We start from the raw sequence: 20,298 nt of genomic DNA, 5'->3' as shown, positions 1-20,298 counted from the left end.
AAGAATCGTCCAATCAGAAGAATAAACAAATCAGGTAAAATGCCAATCTAAATCCTCCTTTAAAGAACACAGACTCCAGGAATGAATAATGGGGTATTCTGTATACGGTTTCTTAGAGCTGACCATATGTCAGTCAAACCTAAATATAAAGTAAAGTCATGATCGTTTACAGTTATATTATAAAACATACACAGAGTAAAAGGATGAGACAAACTGAGAGTATTTACATATATAACAAATCAATTGTTGTGCCACAAAGTGTCTGCAGCTACACACACCAGGGCTAATATTCACTGTGCACAGCTCAGTGAGCAGTGAGAGAACACACACACACACACACACACACACACACACACACACACACACACACACACACACACACACACACACACACACACACACACACACACACACACACACACACACACACACACACACACACACACACCACACACACACACACACACACACACACACACACACACACACACACACACACACACACACACACACACACACACACACACACACACACACACACACACACACACACACACACACACACACACACACTGCAGTGAAGAGACACTTTTCTGCTCTAAGAAATAATAAGAGTGATATGAATAATGCACACAGTTGACCCTTGTGATGATGACAGTGGGAGGGGCCTCAGGTGGGTGTGTTGGATGTTTGCTGGGGATCACGGCTCCTGTGGGGTCAACCTCTTTGTCCAAAGTTGACCTCCTGTCCATTATTTGTTTCCATGGGGTCTTCTTTGAAGGTTTCACACGCCTCCATTACTTTGCTGTAAAATGGCAATGTTTTACAGGTTAGCAGTTGCAAGATAATCTTAGACAGTACATCCTATACCTGTACGGAGAGGAGTGTTGGTACAAATACTGCTTAGGGTGCTTTCTCACCTAACACATACTCTGGTTTAGTTTACCTGAGGCTGGGGAGAATGCTGTGAGCTCTGATGTGGAACAAATATCCAGACTGAGAGCTTTTGAGTATGTAGCTCTCTGCCTATTTGTGCTAAATGCTACATCTTACTAGCCTCTAACTCCTTGGGATACTGAAGCCACAGGCTGTGAGGCATGTGGAGACCTAATTTGGAGGCGTGACAACTTAAACAAACAGTCAGCAGCCTTTTAGTTCAAATACATCAGGGGTTGGCAACAGGCGGACCGCGGTCCGGATCTATAATCATTACATGAATAGGGGATTTCAATTTTGACGGGGCGATTCTATTTTAACCGCTGCCGACAGGGGGCGAAAGAGAGGAGTGAGCGATACAGGGAGAGAAACACAGAAGAAGAGATGAGAGCGCGGCAGAAGAGGCTTCTCAATTCTTACATTTCCCCTCCTCGACTCCTCCGGTAGTGACCCGGAAATGAATTTCAGCGCGCCATGTTGAAGGACGTCTCATTTCTCTAAATGCACACCGAGGATCGAGCGTCGAGCGTCGAGGAGGCTCTCTGGAGGAGCTCTAACCGAGGATACACTGATGGGTCCTCCACGGCTCCTCCACGGATGCATTTCCGGGAACGGTGGAGGCGTGACGCAGGGCCGGACTTATCTCAGCCAATGACAGCTCTGCATGCATCCCTTGGATATTATATTAGAAACTGCTTTCATCGCGACGCGATGTTTACAGAGAGAACAGCTGTGAGGTCCGTGCAGAAAGCAGAGCAGTGTGTATAATATATATCACTCAGTATAACAGGCATACTCTCTTTATTTGCTTTAGTTTAGTAGATATCTACAAACAAAGAGTCGATGTTTTTCTAAGACCATTTAGTGCTTCACATAATAAAATACACAACGGCTGTAGCCTGATTATGCTTTAGGAGCTGTAGGTGTGTGTTTGTACAGTGTGTAGGTGTGTGTGTGGTACAGTGTGTAGGTGTGTGTGGTACAGTGTGTAGGTGTGTGTGGTACAGTGTGTAGGTGTGTGTTGTACAGTGTGTAGGTGAGTGTGTGGTACAGTGTGTAGGTGTGTGTGTTGTACAGTGTGTAGGTGTGTGTGTGGTACAGTGTGTAGGTGTGTGTGTGTGGTACAGTGTGTAGGTGTGTGTTGTACAGTGTGTAGGTGTGTGTGTTGTACAGTGTGTAGGTGTGTGTGTGGTACAGTGTGTGTGTGTGTGTGTGTGTGGTATAGTGTGTAGGTGTGTGTGTGGTACAGTGTGTAGGTGTGTGTGTTGTACAGTGTGTAGGTGTGTGTGTTGTACAGTGTGTAGGTGTGTGTGTGGTACAGTGTGTAGGTGTGTGTGTGGTACAGTGTGTAGGTGTGTGTGTGGTACAGTGTGTAGGTGTGTGTGTTGTACAGTGTGTAGGTGTGTGTGTGGTACAGTGTGTAGGTGAGTGTGTGGTACAGTGTGTAGGTGTGTGTTGTACAGTGTGTAGGTGTGTGTGTGGTACAGTGTGTGTGTGTGTGTGTGTGGTATAGTGTGTAGGTGTGTGTGTGGTACAGTGTGTAGGTGTGTGTGTTGTACAGTGTGTAGGTGTGTGTGTTGTACAGTGTGTAGGTGTGTGTTGTACAGTGTGTAGGTGTGTGTGTGGTACAGTGTGTAGGTGTGTGTGTGGTACAGTGTGTAGGTGTGTGTGTTGTACAGTGTGTAGGTGTGTGTGTTGTACAGTGTGTAGGTGTGTGTGTGGTACAGTGTGTAGGTGTGTGTGTGGTACAGTGTGTAGGTGTGTGTGTGGTACAGTGTGTAGGTGTGTGTGTGGTACAGTGTGTAGGTGTGTGTGTGGTACAGTGTGTAGGTGTGTGTGTTGTACAGTGTGTAGGTGTGTGTGTGGTACAGTGTGTAGGTGTGTGTGTGGTACAGTGTGTAGGTGTGTGTGTGGTACAGTGTGTAGGTGTGTGTGGTACAGTGTGTAGGTGTGTGTTGTACAGTGCGTAGATGCAGCGGACAGACAGGTCTCAGTTGGTTTGGTGTCCTCTGCTTACTTTTAATAGGCCTACTTGTAAATACAACTTTTGGCCCGTAATTTCAATTCCCCATTTCAGCGACCAGAGAGAGGGGGGGATATATCCAGTCTCTGATTGTGTTACGTTATTATGAGAGTGCTCTCATACTTTAAATTGTATATATTTATATAAATATATTTATATGTGTGTCCCCGAATCTGTAGCCTGTTATTGTCTCATTATACCGCACGGTGAATGAATCAAAGTAAATATATAAGTGGTCATGAACACATCTGTCCATCAGACAGAGGGCTGCTGTGCCTCCTGTCATCATTAATGGACGTCTCTTTAAAATGACCGCTCAGAGGAGAGGAGTTCTCATTTCTCTAACCGCCTGCTGCTTCCCCTCCTCTCTCCTCGGTTCCTCTCCTCAGTCCTCCGCTCACATCTCCTGTGGGCGGGACTAAGTCTCGAGGATAGGAGTCAGGGAGGAGAAATTTAAGTTAATTGAGAAACTTCTAGAGAGAAGCGGAGAGGAAAGTGAGTGAAGAGAATAATTAGCGATACAGGGAGAGAAACGGAGAGGAGAGTGAACATGCGTGTTAGCGGCAGACAGGGAGAGACAAATAATTACACATGGCGCTCTCCAAGAAGAGGAAAGTGAGAACAGAGCTTTTAACCCTGAGTGGACTCATGTTCATCCTGCCCACTGGGAGCACAGAACCAGTGTGTCTTATTTGTTCAGAGACCGTGGCGCTCATTAAAAGTGCCAAAACGCCACTATGAGACAAAACACAAAGTGTTTGACCAAACATTCCCTCTCAAGTCAGAACTGAGGTCACAAAAAATAAGCAGTCTCAGAGCCCAATATGTTCAGTCCACCAGGATCAAAATTAAAACTAAATATGGTTCCAGCGCAGGCTAACCGAGGCTAACCAATGAGCACCTGCATGTGTGTATGAGAATGGCCCTGACACCATTTCAGCCCAGATCTAAACTCCTGGCAGGACAAGCTCCAGCTCAATTCTCGCACTGAACAGAACAAAGTGAGAGAGGGACTGCAATATAAGAGGGAAAGAAAGAGAAACTTTAAAACTGTTCAATTGTTATGATGTGTAAAGACTGATATTGTTCTATAATCGTCTGAAACTGTTAAGTCATGATGTGAAACGGTTAACAAAGAAAAGGGAAACTCAAGCTGCTGCTACACTTTATTTTATTTATCTAAAATGAAGCACTTTTAAGATGCACATATTTTCAAAAGCTATTTTATTTATTTTCTCTATTTTATTTTTAAATGCAGCCCGAGAGGAACATTACACATATCCACAGTATTTACTGTATATCTGTAGTTCAATGTTAATTGACTATAAATATTGTTGTTTTTGAATTGTACTTTCTTTATTTGATTGGCAGTCAGTTGTTGATGACATGCAGACGTTGATAAAGCTACTTCAATATATATCACACTAATTCATGAAGCAACTTAGACATTTTGATGTTCCGGACCTTTGCATGGGGACATTTCCTCTAACTGGACCTCGTTGCATTTTAGTTGAATACCCCTGAAATACATCATCCTTTAAGGACTGGAGAAATGCTATCAGTCTATCCGCTCCCAACGTTTTCTGGGACTTTTCTGATTCACTATTGGCTGATGTGAACCATCAAAGAAGCATTCTCATTAGAGAACCATGTAGTCCAGCAGGAGATTGACATTAGCAGATGGGTTATTTTTGACAGCAGAGAAGATTAGTAATCACAGGTCACATCTTCAGCTCCTCTCGAAGGCTATGTAGAGCTGATTATGTCGAATGACACCAAAACTGTCCAATCAGTGAGCTACCTGTCAGGTAATGTGACTTCATGATTACACCTCTTGGCATGTTAATGTTACAGTGAGTGTGAACAACAGACAGAACCGAGCAACAAGATACCAATGAATCTTTTGACTTGGCATGGACTTCAACTGAAGCAGAGGTGTGAGAGTGACTTTATGAGTTTCTACATTTTGGGATTTCTGCAGTAAATGACTGACGTCTGTTCACGACCAAATTATTGGACCAAATATTTGTTATCATTTTGGTGATCTCTCCTGGCTGCTGCTCAGGCTGAATCATCAGCTGGAGAAATGATCTTGGCAAACAGAACATTTCAACAAGCGACTGGAGAATCTATCAAATAAAAAAAAGGTTACCTGGCCATGTCCTTGGTCTCTGGATGTGAGCTTTCCAGTTCCAGAACTTTCTCTAGAAGACTTATTCCTCCCTCCTTTATCAGCAGGGGACAATACTTGCTTGCTGTAAATAAAGAGACAGTGAGAATGATTACAGGGTCTTAATGTACACAGCACCATTGAGGTGTACAACGTGCTAACCTATAATGTTAATGGTTTACATTTTGGTAGATGTGGGCTGGCCTATCAAAGTCAACTGACTTCAATTATATTGTATTTGCTAATCTGTATATTCAATAGAGGTATACATCTTTCACTGTTGATATGTAAATATATACTGTTTTGTTTTGTTTATTTGTTACTGTTTATGTATATATATTTTTTTTTATTTGTTATTCATGTGCAATACTTGTCTACATGCTACTGTGACCAAACTGGGATCAGTATATTATCTCGTCTTTATAAGCAGTAAAGACTGAAGAAACGAACAAGCAACCTGGTGACATGTGAAAGAGAACTTATAATGTTAGAAAAGGACACAAGTTAAAAACTAGCTGATATGTGTTGTATTATAAGCTAGGGGCACGTCAGACAGCCCAGCTCTAACTGTGAGCGTGGTGTAGGAGGTACTCACGGTAAACTGACACCAGGTTGTAGAGGGCCCAGGTGGCCCAGTGCTGACTGACGGGGGCGATGCTCTGAGGCAGCAGGCGCAGGATGGGCTCGAACGACCTGAGGGACCACAGTCACTTTAAACATTTCAAAAGGAGGGTCTCCCCCCCCAGCTGTTCTGTACAGCTGGGGGGGGAGACCCTTAACCTGTATCCTGAGACCCTTAACTCAGGATACACCGGCATGCTGTTACTTAGTTCTGAATCTAACGGATAACAAGTAACGAGATTACGTTATCAGGATACAAAAAAAGGTAAGTGTATTCCATTACAATTGCATTAAATAAAACAAGTAATCAGATTACTGTTCCATTTAAAAAGATATAGATTACTAGCAGGATTTCAGTGTTACAAGATATTTTTAAGTAAAGATGGATATATAGAGGTACTGAATCCATTTTCTTTATGGTTTATATTAAGGCTAATTTCATTCTTCTTTATTCAAAATACATTTCTTTATTAATGCAGTAGGTGGACACCCGATTTATTAAACAAAAATAAAATGTCTATGCTTTTGATGTATTCATCTTAAACATTGGTTACTGTTACTACATTTCTGTTTGTTATCAAATATCTTGAATTCTTCTTTTCTAAGGTTACATTGTTAAATACACTTCAGTAAAAAACATCTTATTCTTTTATTTATTTTTCCTCATCAAATGTAATCCAAAAGTAACAGAAAGTAATCAGGTTAAATTACTTTTATATTTTGAAACTCAAATAAGGTTTCTGATGACATTTGATGACATGTAATTAGTCATGGTAACTGACTATATTTTGAAAGTAACCCTCTGGTAAAATACTTATTTAAAAAAATCTCTGAGTCTGTTTTGACCTACTGCTACGCTTCCAACCTGACTTTCAGAGGTGCCACAGTATCCATACTACGGTGAAACTGCTGATGAAGCAAGAACTGACATGATGCATTGTCACAGTAAATAAACAGATGATCACCTGTAGTTGATGTTGCGGCGTGAGCTGACGTCCCAGCTCTGGATGGCGTCCATCATCTTGTCCATCACTGAGTCTCTGCGCGGATCCTCCATGGACCAAACGGCCGGGCCGTCAAACATGATGTGTGAGAGCACGCCGCAGGCATTGTAGGACACCTCGATCCCATCCGCCTTACTGTCCAGCAGGTTACTGTCAGAGCATCACACAGTGAGGGGGACTGATACAAACAACACGTATCTGATGAGGTCTGTCAAAAACGTACCCTCACAAACATTTTACCCTGAATGACTTCATTTAGTTTGTCTGTGCTTTCTGAGCTTTGTTCTGTATGATAATTGTGTTTGATACTGAATGTCACTATGAAATATATATATTTTAAAGAAATGAATATACTTCCTATAGGTTGTAAATGTTTTATTTATAAGAGGTACACTCTCACCTGGTTGAGTTCTCTTACCTGAACACAGTGATGAACTGGGGGGTGAGCAGCTGGGGTCTCAGTGCTTTCACCTCAGCAACATTTCCCAGAAGCCCCAACATGTTGCGGTGCAGCTCCTGCTTGTCTGGAAACTCCTGTAGTAAGATCATATCATGAGGGGAGAGGTGTGTGTTATTACACAGAGATGATTGCCCTAATAGTCCAAAAGCACAATGTTTTATCAGGTACACACACAAGATATAACGTATGGAATAAATCCTGAAGGCAGTCGTGACCTCTGGAAGTTAGGAAGAGAAACGGGCTGCGTGAACTCACCTGGAGACACTCCAGGAAGAGACTCATGCCCCGACAGTTAAGGAACATCTGACAGTTGTCAGGCGTCTCATCAGTGATGTTCCACAGAGCGCTCCAGGAAAACTCCATCACCTGGTCACACTGAGGGAAAACCAACATTAAAGATTATTTACAACAATCCCCTGCATTTGATAAAGGTGTGTGATGGTTATAACAAGTGTCTATAAAACAATACATTTAAAGATCCAAAGTGAAACTCAGACTCACCGTTCTGTCCTGTAGCTTCTTTTGAATTAAATTCAACATTGTCTGTGAATGAGGAGATGGAGACAGGACAAAAATAACAACTTTAACTTTCTTCAGGTCTTACTCCGACGCCTTAGTGTCATGACAAACTTTAAAAAAACATGTTATTTCTCATTCAAAAAAACATGGATATTGCTAGTGCACACAGCTTTAAGATAACTACTAGAAAGCTTTTGAAAAAAGGCCTACTCTATCTATATTGGTCTCCTTTGGTTTAATGCATGTGAAGTAAACAGTTCAATTTGTTCAATCCTACCCAGTTGTGTTACAGTGGTTTTACATTTGCATTGAGAGCAATTCATCAACGCCTGACCTGCGAAAATATGGATTTGAGACAAAGAAAGGGGAAGAGAAGGTGGAAGGTGGACCTTTGCATACCAATTTTTGTAAGTTATTGATAAACTGTGCTTTGTACATTTTTGACCCGCCTGCTCGGCCTGGTGTAAGTTTCTAGTGAGCTCAACACCCCTACAGATCTAGGTCGGCTCACTCATCACTCTCACAGAGTATTAGAACTAGCAATAGTGATTGCCAGCATAGTTTATGGCAGATTACGTTGCATTAGATCCTGCCTCTTTTGAATCCTCTACATTCAAACACACTTATACCACTGCACCACCTTAGTGAACACATTGCATCTTAGGGCAGTTTACCTTCTTAATGGATAAGATGGGTCAAACACAGAGGATGATTTTCCCCACGGAGAATACAAAAAAAGGCGTACAAAAATAATCTGAATTTTGCAGGCTTTTCAAGAAATCTGTCAAAATGAAGAGGAGTAGTAATATATGACCCTTTTATACCAGAATATCTCATTTCACGACAATAGACAAAGATCATTTCAGTTTGATAACTCTTGTAATTTGTCTGAAATATGGGGAAGCTAAACGAGAAGAGATCCTCCTGATGTTACCTTGACAAAGCCCATCTTCCCCACAGCCTCCTTGTGGTGGTTGTCCACCTGACAGACCAGAGCGTTGCAGAGGTGCACAGCGATTCTCTGGATGGACTCGTCCTGCCGGGCTGGCTCCAGGATCTTCAGCAGTAGCTGGTTGACCCGACTGTACTGGAACTCCAGCTCCTCTGGAATACTGAAGTTACACAGAGTCAGGCAGCAGTTCCTCTGGACCTGTGAGGGACAGGGAGGGTTACCGATCCATCTGAGAACTCTGAAGAGCAACATAAGGTAGTCATAAAAGATGACCAGATTTCATCTGATATCTCTATGAAAGTGCTTTCATTCTGCTGCATATAATGAAAACTTGTCGGTCCAATATGGCAACACTTCAATATTTTGACCTATAGGACACTTTTGTGAAATTGTCAACATTTGGAAAAAGCTTTTTTTTGTTTGGGGCCAAAAAGGTTAAATCCAAGTGGATGTTTAACATTCACAGAACAAGCAATTCCCTCCTAAATGTTCTGAGATATCATGTTTTCATGTGAATGAGCATGGCATCGTTTTAATACTTGTTACACACTTTGTTCATTGCTCCATACTTCGGATCAAAAGGTGTTGTAGTATCTAAATATCATATATGAAATTCACCTTTAGAAAATGTATTTCAATTAGCCAGATAGACTTTAGGTTGGGCTGATTTTATGGGAGACGGGGCGGACTTACGGTGACCTCCTGGTACTGCTCCATTCCGTTCAGCACCACCTGGATGACCTCTCTGCGCAGCCTCACACTCTGGTCACTGCGGTACTCCGTGTTGGTCAGGTAGAACAGAGCGGCGCTGCCCGTCACCTGGATGCTCTTATCGTATTTGTGGCACTTCAACGCTGCTATGACCAGCTAAAAGGACAGCACGTTTAGAGAAGAGATTTAAGAGTGAGTGTTGGACAAGCATAACATTTTTTTTTAAATAATCCCAATTTGGGATCAATAAAGTATATTTTATGTTAACATGCATGGAACAAATATTTCCTTTGAAGTCACTGGTGTCCCATCATTCAAAGAACAAGGCAACCTTTCTGTATCTTACCTGCAGAGCTCGGAGCAGTTGGCTGCAGTGCTGTATCCTGGCGATGTCAAACAGCTGATTGATGGCTCTGTGGGCCAGCTCAGGACGAAACTCTGTGTACGCCTCTATGGCATTCAGAACCTGCTCTTCATTCTTTGATCCGGTCACCTGGGAAAGGGCAGCAACACACAGATGTTAACCACACAGCAAGCCGGTTTCTAAGCATAATTAGTATGTGCTCATGACCTGCTTAGAAGATTTCACTTTATGAATTTGTTCCCACATTTACAAGCACACAGAAAAACAGCAACCCCAAAAACAATGACAAAAAGAAGAAAAACGTACATTACATCACTGCTAAATTAGATCATTAACTACCAAAGACATATAGTACTTTGTGACATGATAGCACTTAAAGCAAAGTACAGTAAAGTAAAGATGTACTTCTTTATCTTACTGTACTTCTTAAATAAAAAATATAGAAAAATGTCAGTCGATTAAAATATTTAATCGCGATTAATCGCATGATTGTCCAGTTAATCGCACATTTATTATCTGTTCTAAATGTACCTTAGAGGGATACGTTTTGAATACTCTTATCAACATATGAGTGGACAAATATGCAAATGTTTGTTTATTATCATTTGAACAATGACAAATATTCTCATGAATATTAAACAACAACCTGTGTGTGTGTGTGTGTGTGTGTGTGTGTGTGTGTGTGTGTGTGTGTGTGTGTGTGTGTGTGTGTGTGTGTGTGTGTGTGTGTGCACAGTTCCCACTGTGAGTCAAAAGAATGCGCTGTGACCCGAGGTAACTGTCATTACTGAGTGAAGTCCAATAGTCTCCGGTGAGTCTCTCTACTTTCGCTGCTTGGACTTCATACAAGTTGTGTATTTTCGACACAGTGGTGGCTCTGGAAGGCGATTCATAAGTGCAGCCGTTGGCTGCGACCCGAGTTATATCACGCAACCCCTCGTCCTCCACAATGTTAATTGGCCTTCAAGCTGTAGCCACCCATTTAGCGATCTTTGTTGAAAGTGGCTGCTCGTAGACGTGTCCAGGCGTCTCCCCCGCACACTTTCAAGTGTGGTCTTCCTCAAGCGGGCGGCAGGAGTGGGGCTGTCGGCATCAGTCAGCAGTGTGCTTGGATTAGATGGTATTTTAAACTCGATGCGCTCTGAAACTACGGGGCGGCCGAGGACAAAAAATGCACATGCGTTAATCGCGTTAAAATAATTAGTGGTGTACATTTTTTTTTCCGTTAACACGTTATTAACGCGTTAATAATAGCGTTAATAACTTGACAGCCCTAATTAATATATATAATAAATACAAATAAAATAATAAAAAAAGGTTACTCTTTCTCTCTTTTTAGTTCTTTAGACATATCCTTCATTCTAAAACAAATGCATACAACGTTCCCAAATAAATGTAGAGGGGGCCACCAGGAAACAGCTATGAGGCGCTTTGCATGGAGGATGTGAAGATTAGTAGGGGAAACTCCCAGTATAAACAACTAAGGGTGAAAAGGTAGTTTTATACCTATCATATTGTCAGCAGGCAATACCTCGCACCAAAACTCACTATCTTCCCCACACTCCCAAAGCCGGCAATGAAACAACGTCCCTGAGATTTCATATTACATTTCAATCCCTGGATGCTCTAACTATTATCTTCATAACTATTATTAGCCACAAAGTGTGATGCGTGTGGGGCCCTTCAGATAAGCAGTACCTTATAAGCAGGGATGTGTGTCACATTACAGAGGGTGGTGTCGTACAGGCCCAGGAACTGCAGCGGCCTCTTCAGCTCCTGGAAAGGATAAATGCTGCTCTTGCACGGCTCGATGCTGAAAGAAAGAAAATCATGACTGGTAAAAAGGTTCACTGGCAAGTCAAATACATTAAAAACAATAAATAACAAATGTTCATATCCAATGTAGACTCTAGCGTTGGTCTCCCACCTCGGCCGCCCCATAGCTTCCTCGATGTGTGGGACTGTGCAGTTGTCGAGCATGATGTGCCCGGAGATGTCCAGAGACACCAGGTTGACCAGGCGCTGTACGATGGCCGTCAGGATCTTCCTGCTCATCTTAAACTTAGAGGTGCGCCTGCTCTCCCGGGAGATGTCAAGATGCCTGAAGGATGAAGAGTTTTAGCACCGTCAGTGACACATTCTATTCAAATGAATATAGGCCACCTAAAGGTAACAACAAATGAATGGGGATGTTTTCATTATAGTTAAATTAGTTTTGAGAGTTATAAATGCTAGAATTCAGATTTTGTATAATATGTAATGGGAGCACAAATCTTACGCCCAAATTCAAAACATCCAAAGCATCCATTAATCTAGTTATTTAAAGTTTTAATAAAACTAAATAAAACATAACAGATGAACACTGAGCTGAAACTCTGTAAAGCTGAGGGCACAGCACATTCTGACTCAAACCGCATCATTTCAATGTACAATTGGTATTTTTTTAACCGGATGAAGGATTTTAGTCACGGACGTCTGGATCTTAAGTTATCAGAGCAACAAGCTGAGCTAGCTCGGTTAGCAGCGCCGAACTGCCCTGGAGAAACACGTGAAACTACTTTATTCAGTGTTTTGACCTTTAACCTCCGGGTCCGTTTGCTTTGGAGATTTGATTGTGATTGTGGTTTTCCTTTGGTAGCAAGCAGCAACATAATTGTAACATGACGTGTTTGAGTTCATTTGCCTACTTAACATCACAAGTCCTTTTTTTTTTTTAAATCGTCACATCCTGCGATGTGCTACTACTAATTATTGTGATTCATATGCTCTACCTTAAGACAAATATTTGTGTCGATGTTTGGTGCGAAAGACAAGGCTACTTGGATAGAGGAAGTTACGGCGTGCAGAGGACATTTGTAATGCCTCTGAAGTTGGAGAGAAACCTGTATTCATTCTGAAAGACAGTGAGTGAATGGGTTATTTGTGAACTTGTAAACTATTTTCTGCTAGAACATATATTTCAACTGAAAAATATGAATATAACCTAGTGCTGTGGTGCTGAGTGGAGTGCTCCAGAAAAGTAACTTTTTCTTTCAATTTGTCCATCTGCAAAATGTAGGTGTTGTCCTTTAGTAATGGGTGACCGATAAGGTTTGGGTGTTAAACACATCTAAAAGGACTGAAGATCCTTAGTAGGTCCATACATGAGACAACTTCAGGCCAGTGGCTCGTTTGATTTCAACTCAAATTCCACCAGCACAGCAGAACAATCTGTGTTGTCGTTTGTCATTTAAATACAGAGCAGACATGATCAACTGGCAATATTTAAAATGCAATACCAGGGTATGTTGAGATCATAATAACAAATTGTACATTAAAGCCCCCTACCACCTTACCTGAGATTTACCATCTCCACAATGGTGCTGACCAGCTCCTCTGACAGGTCAACGTTGTAGAGCACAAGAGACGCAAGTCTGTCTTTCCACTGGGTGAGAAAAGCTGTTCCCAGCAACTGTACATTAGACAGATCTAGTGAGGTGAGCGACTTCAGGGGTTTGAGCAGCGTCTCCGCATCCACCTCGTCTGGCAGGCCGCCTAAGTTGAGCAGCCTGAGGCGGTTGAAGCCCTGGAAGTTAAAGTCTGTCTCTAAAGCTTGCCTGGAAGCAGGGCTCTCCTCCTCCTCATCCTCAGTGTCTTCGTTGCATGCGAGTGGGGCACCGCCCTTCCTGTAGAAGATGTGGTTGCAGCCGAAGAGACACAGAGACACCAAGGTCTCACGGAAGCTGATCAGGGATTTCAGGCTGCGAGAGGACAGACTGTTGCAGTAGGTGAGGTGGAGCTCAATCAGGTCCTGTTGGAACACATATACGACAAATGACTGATCACTGAATCCTTTTAGAACCATACTGACCTAAATATGCTGCACTCACCAAGGACTGGGTATAGGAGCTTTAGCATAATACTAAAGCTACTCTGTGGCGTTCTAACTCCCAGGAATGACCTTGCTGATGCGCTATACTGTGTGGATACGTTTGTTTGTTGCTTCAATTAAGAATTGGTAGGCTCGTTATCAGGTGCAGCATAATACAATCCATCTATGGTCTCAGTGCATAATAAAGTCCACATCCATTCAGATGTTATTCATTGCCTGAACAAACTATCATTGGGGGACTTACACACTCGTGCTCGGGCGGTCAAAAACCCTATGCCCTTCTGGGGTCAGACACACCCAAATATGTGACATGACACATCATTAATACCTGTACTCTGGGTAATAGGACAGCAACACCCTTTGCAGGGTTCTTACACCTTTTCCAAAGTCAAATTCAAGCACTTTTCAAGCATTTTCCAGCTGTTGTAATTACATATTTATATACACATACTTATCCTCAAAGGATTATTTCCCTACCTCACATTAAATCAGATGTTCTTTATGCGATAAACAACCAAATGTGTGTTTCATGATAGCATTCTACACGAGGATGAAAAATTAAAGAAAATAAAACTAAGTTTAATATTTCAAAATGATCTGTACATAGACTGGGCCTCCCATATAACCTGGCTGAGCCAATATAAAACAATCAGCCAAATAACTTTTCAATACATTATTGATTACTATTTTTGAGGTACTTTTCGGTTGGCAGTGAACATAAGTCAGAGGTAAATGGTGTACTTTTGCTGCACTACATGTATTTAATACCTTTAGTTACTTCACAGATGTGGATGAATGATGTGAAATCTAATCAAGTGTTAAATCAGACTTTAGTTCCACCTGGAGTAAATCCACAAGCTACCCTGCAGTATACAAAGTCATTCAAACTAGCTGCACCTTTACCAGCTTTGAGAACACTTTCATGATCAATCATTATAAAACATATCATATATATTATTCTGAAATGGACCAATCTGCACAACGACTACTTTTACTGTCGCTACTTTCACTATATTTTGATGATAATACTTTTCTACTTTTACTTGAGGAACATTTTGAATGCAGGACTTTTACTGTGACAGAGTATTCCTACACTCTGGTACTTCTACTTTTACTCAAGTATAATATCTGAGTACTTCTACTTTTACTCAAGTACAAGATCTGAGTACTTATTCCACCTCTGGTAGTGTATTAGCCTGAATTGTAGCCGCAAAATCACGCAGAGCTGCATAACAATAGACTCACAATGGTAACAAGTGGAAAATAATATTTACAAATGTGTACAATGATTTTAGGTAATTCTGACTACTCAAGACACCTGACTTATACATCTTCAAAGGAAGACTGTGTTCATTCTACAATTACATGGGATTAAAGCAAAATGTAGTTTTACTTGTATAATACTTCAAGATTTTATATAAAAGCCTGTTTCTAAAAGTATCAACCATAGCGACCCGGTCAAATCCTCAGTTTATAATGTATAACAACATACTATAAGCTAAGGTCTAATTATTACGCAACCAAGTCTCACGGCATTTCGTGTTATAGTCACGAAATAAATGTAATCTATTGATTCGTGTTTACCAACACGATGTTCCCCTTTTTTTGAGTCACACAACGATTTTAAAAACAATGTATTTCTATTGGTAGTATGTTTCGTGCCTGCGTCTTTTTGTCCGGTCGGGTCTTGGAAGACCGGAAGCTGTGGGGTTCATAAAAACATGTTCTTACTCAATATCAAGCCACCATTATTGTTTTTTTTATTTTTTTAAATCGTATAATGTCGGGCTTTTTTTGCCGTCTGTGAGGAAAAGAAATGGGGTCAGTATTTTCAGAATACTGAAATCTGTATATATGTTTTTCCTTCTAATTTGTTATTATTTGTGACCCACTCTATCGAAATCAGTCAAAAGTCGCAACGGCTCATTTAAAAAATAAACGTGGATTTGTGTAAAAAAACTAGTTTTTCAGGATTCGGGTGTGTTTGATTTTAGATAAACAAAGTCTTGGCTTTCAGAATATGAAACTGTTATTGCCAAAATCTCACGATAAATACATTTTTGTAGCTTGTAAAGGGAAGAAGAGGCAACTCTCAAATCGCACCCTGCTCTTCCGCAGCGCCGCTCCCCCTCCCTCCGCTGAAATGATGAAGTAAAGGCGTATAGTCCGGGACAGTTTGTTTTCATCTGTTTTCAAATAAACAAAGTAATTTAACGTCACAGCAAGCATAAAAACAGCCGGTGTGAGTGTTTCCCCGGTACACAAGCGCAAAATTACACAAACACACACACACACTCGCGAGCTTCCCCCAGACCAGTAATACAAACGAAAATGTGTCTTCGGGTCAATGTGAGTCACATTTGGTTTAGGCACAAAACACACTACCAGTAGAAATACATTGCTTTTAAAATCGCTCTGTCGAATCAATAGATTATATTTCGTGACTATAACACGAAATGCTGTGAGACTGGGTTGAATTACAACAGTGAGTGCTTCATCCTCTGAACACCACAGGATGGCGACTGTAACGCACTTTAACATAGGTACGCTCCTCTGAAATGATTGTCCCCTGCAATTATTATTATCCCTCATCGAGTTCGTTATTCAGCTAGCTAACGTTAGCTTAAACAAACGTAACATGCAACGTTAGCCTAATCTAAAATGCTCTTCTACGGCGTACCTTTCATGTGGCTCGTCAGCGCAGACTCTCGCATCGTTATTTTTGCATACTTTGTAGGAGGCTACTCGTGGGCTTGACCCTCGTCTTAGCCATGGCTTGTATTTGTCTTCTGCTAGCCAACGCTCGTTGAAACTGCAACCTCCTGGCACACAGTCATCTATCACTCTCATCAGAATGCCTAGCTCACACGTAACACGAACACTTGCAGGTCGCGCGCATAGCGGAGCTGTTTTATGTAAAAGCGAAGCAATTAAGCGCGCTCCGACTTCTTTCTTTTCTTTTCATCTAAAAAGTTAAATAAAGCATTTACAATTTCAAGCACTTTATCCCAAATTCAAGCACCATTCCCAAAACCCAAGCACTTTTCAAACCTTGAAAACACCTCGTACAATTTCAAGCATTTTCAAGGATTTCCAGCACCCGTACGAACCCTGCCTTTGGCACAGACATGAAATAAGACATCATGGTGACAGCTTCAACCCAAGCATGACCTTTCATTAAGATGGCTCTTACACTGGGTTATTGAGCTCTTGGTTATTATGAAAAGAGGGATAGGAGCCCCAGTTTGACTTACAATGCAATGTATCTCAAAAAAGAAAATTAAACCTAACAAATGTGTCTATTGGCTCAAAAAAGAAATGAGAATAATGTAGTGTAATGGGAATTCTTCTTTGTTAACAGCAATGCTGTTGTTTTAAGTTGTGAGTGAAATATTTAGCTGTATTTTTCACACTGTTGTCTAGTTATTATTTCAAGTGTTTCCACCTCTGAAGAAGAGGTGCCACATCATTGTGTCTGACATTACACAAGCAGACAAATGACAACCATAGACCTTAGACCACTTAGCGCAGGATATGCTGTGTCTGTGTAAACGATGATGCCTACGAAATCACGACTGAGGCCTAAAGTGAGCAAAAAGGTGAATGGCTACAGGTACTTCCATTATCTAAGTTTACTAGTCGAGCTGTTTCACAGAGGTGGACTGGACGATGAGAGATTCAATCACAGTTTTCTGAAAAACCCCACCTGTTTTTGAATGGCCTCCAGATCTCTGTCCCGTACGAAGTCTTCTCTCAGCTGTACCCTGGTCAGTCTGGTGCTGCAGGGGTCTGAGAACAGTTGGAAGAAGCTTTCCTCTGGTTCAAAGTTACTATCTGTGTGGACCAACTCCATGTATCTGTACAAAAAACAAAAAAAACATAGAATATGTAATATTGTGATGATGAGGCATTTTAAGAGAATGGAAATGTAGATGAATGGAATGATTGCAGATGTATCATGTGACGTACGTGTTGACCAACTTGTCGCAGATCTCGCTTGGAAGGAAGATGTCCGAGCGCAGACAGAGCTTGTTCCTGAATCCCTGGTAGCACATGGTCTTCCTGAGGTTCCTCAGGCAGAAGATGGTTGCCAGAGTCATGAGGCTGTCAGGGTTGTCTCCTGCTTTTGCTGCCATGTTAGCCTCTTCGTCTCCGGCTCAGATGAAAGACAGGGCAGTGCAGGGGACCTGAGGAGACATTCATCCAATAAACTTAGGACATGTCTTTTCACAGGAGCTTGTTTCTGCTGGAAATCAGAAACAAAAAGTTTCCCTTTGACCATTTGACTAGCAAAGAGATAAACGGGTTCAAATCATATACACTGAGTCAGAGACTTAGCGAACAAAGTAATGACATTCATTCCAAATATTAGTCGAAACATCCAAGTCATAGACAGAGGAGGGAAGTAAGTACATTTACTCAAATACTGTACTTAAGTACAATTTTGAGGTACATACTTTACTTGAGTATTTCCATGATATGCTACTGTATACTTCTACTCCACTACATTTATTTAACTGCTTGAACTACCTTTAACAAAATGCATCTCTAAAAGATTATATATATATTAAACACAAGAGTCAAATATTTTGCTAAGAAAGTCAGTCAGAATTGTGTTTGTCCACGAGTTAAATGCTACTTGATGCAACAATATTATCTAGAAAATGTCACATGCATAAATATAATATACACACAGAAAAGGCCATTTTTCTGCAAAATGATCACTTTTTGTAAAGCAAGTACATGTTGCTGATAATACTTTTGTACGTTTACTTAATTAAGATTTTGAATGCAGGACTTTTACTTGTAATGAAGTATTTTGACAATAATGTATCAGTACTTTGACTGAAGCAAAGCTTCTGAATACTTCTCCCCCCCTGGTCATAAACAACACATTATAGGTCAATGATGTTCCAAAAAACCCTTACTGTATTTTCCATGTGTGAAAAATGGAATTGAAGACATATATCTCCCATTTGTCCATTCTTTAGAGAGCTAGTTGTCATGCGTATGGCTGATACTGCTTGCAACCAATGTTGTGTTCTTTTTAACCACTGGTTTCAACATGAACGTTACAAATACAATTATCCTAACTTATTGATATCAAGCTGAATGACTCCTTCTAACAAATGAAAATAGTAACTTAAGTTCATGTCTTTATGTTAGTGCTACTAGTTTGAAGAGGTGGAAGTTCTTCAGATGTTGTCCTAAGTCAAAATAGAAGTACCAGAGTGTAGGAATACTCTGTTACAAGTTAAAGTCCTGCAATCAAATTGTTACTCAAGTAAAAGTAAAAGAGTATAAGCATCAACATATACCTAAAGTACCAGGTAACCCAAAGTAATCGCTATGCAGATTTACGCATTTCAGAATCATATATGTTGTCATTATAACCATTGATGAACTAACTACTATATGTACTGCTGGGTAGCTTGTGAATAATACTCCAGGTGGAACTACAGTCTGATTGAAGTGTTGATCATGTTTGGATCCTTAATCCATATATGCAAAGTAACTAAAGGCATTCAATAAATGTAGTGGAGTAAAAGTACAATGTTTACCTCTGAATTTTAGTGAAGTAGAATTACAAAGTATCATAACATGGAAATACTCAATTAAAGTACAGTACTTAGCAATATTACATGTACATGAATACATGTACTTACTTTACACCACTGCTGATACTGCTTGCCACCAATGTTGTGTTCTTTTTAACAACTTTGTGTTTCAATATTAACGTTACAAACACAAGTATCCTTACTTATCTATATCAAGCTGAATGTCCTGCTGACAAAAGGAAGTTAGTGAGTGAAGTTGTCCTGTCTCTAAGTTAGTGCTACAGGTCTGTCAGTTCAGCACACAGCAACAACCCTGGGAGACACGGCAGACTAGTTAGCTAGCTTTCTAGCTAGCTACACTGTACATCAGTTTTACTTTAACAACACTGTCGCTAGATAGCTACTGAATAACACACACAAACTATAAACCTATTCAATAATACCTACACAAATATCAAAGAGACAAACATGTGTTTTCCAAGTTAAGCCTCAACTTGCCGATACGGTGTCAGCAGTGCATCTCAGCGTCAGAATTAGCTTGTGGCTAACAGTGACTTTCCCTGCTATGGTGTTAGCTAACATCGCCAGTGGGACCAGCGCTAGCTACGAGCTATGTGTGGAACCACAGTGAACAGACAGCGGTCACAGGTGACTGAGTGGCAGCCCATCAGGCGGTGCTTTACCTTAGCTTTCGCCAAGGCTATATGTCTTGATGACGGCGAGAAATGTAGTTTGTTTCATCAGTCTTCACTCATCTGATTTTCGTTTTCGTCCGATGTCAACAAACAGACTCCTCCTCTCACTTCTTCTCTCGTCCTCCTTTTCCCATCTCTTCCTCCTGCGCTTCCTCTTCCTATTCTCCTCCAATCCCTGTCCTTCCACTTCCTATTTTTGACTTCAACAGTAGGCTATATGTTTTTTTTAAATCAACTAGAAGTATCTCTTACCACAATTGTATTCAAATTATTAATTATTATATTTTCTATTATTGGTAGAAGCTGTAGCAGTGTTGTAACTAAGCAATAGTTGTATTTTTGCAGAGGTGAAATACATACTCGGATTATTTACTAAAGCAAAAGCAGCAATATTATATAATAATAGTTAGCTGA

General features: G+C 40.9%; 1 protein-coding gene across 2 annotated transcripts; it reads right to left on the bottom strand.

The window, feature by feature from the left end:
• Positions 1 to 478: 478 nt before the first annotated feature.
• zer1 (zyg-11 related, cell cycle regulator) lies at positions 479 to 20,028 on the bottom strand. 2 transcript variants are annotated; one of them, XM_034232281.1, is made up of 16 exons: positions 19,873 to 20,028; positions 17,601 to 17,818; positions 17,338 to 17,488; positions 13,096 to 13,550; positions 11,688 to 11,861; positions 11,459 to 11,573; positions 9,743 to 9,889; positions 9,379 to 9,552; positions 8,668 to 8,883; positions 7,716 to 7,757; positions 7,470 to 7,589; positions 7,173 to 7,288; positions 6,716 to 6,904; positions 5,725 to 5,822; positions 5,112 to 5,214; positions 479 to 805 (listed from the first exon to the last, which is right to left on the bottom strand). In XM_034232281.1, exons 2-16 carry the CDS (start codon positions 17,765 to 17,767, stop codon positions 718 to 720), a joined length of 2,355 nt encoding a protein of 784 aa, XP_034088172.1. In that variant the 5' UTR covers positions 17,768 to 17,818; positions 19,873 to 20,028; the 3' UTR covers positions 479 to 717. The 2 variants fall into 2 exon arrangements, with proteins under 2 accessions (XP_034088172.1, XP_034088173.1); XM_034232282.1 differs by lacking the exon at positions 19,873 to 20,028 and adding an exon at positions 19,637 to 19,831.
• Between the last annotated feature and the right edge of the window lie 270 nt (positions 20,029 to 20,298).

The sequence above is a fragment of the Gymnodraco acuticeps genome, unplaced genomic scaffold (assembly GCF_902827175.1).
Source record: "Gymnodraco acuticeps unplaced genomic scaffold, fGymAcu1.1, whole genome shotgun sequence".
In the NCBI taxonomy this organism is placed as follows: domain Eukaryota; kingdom Metazoa; phylum Chordata; class Actinopteri; order Perciformes; family Bathydraconidae; genus Gymnodraco; species Gymnodraco acuticeps.
The sequence above is the reverse complement of the archived record's forward strand: the minus strand, read 5'-3'. Positions and strand labels throughout refer to the sequence as shown.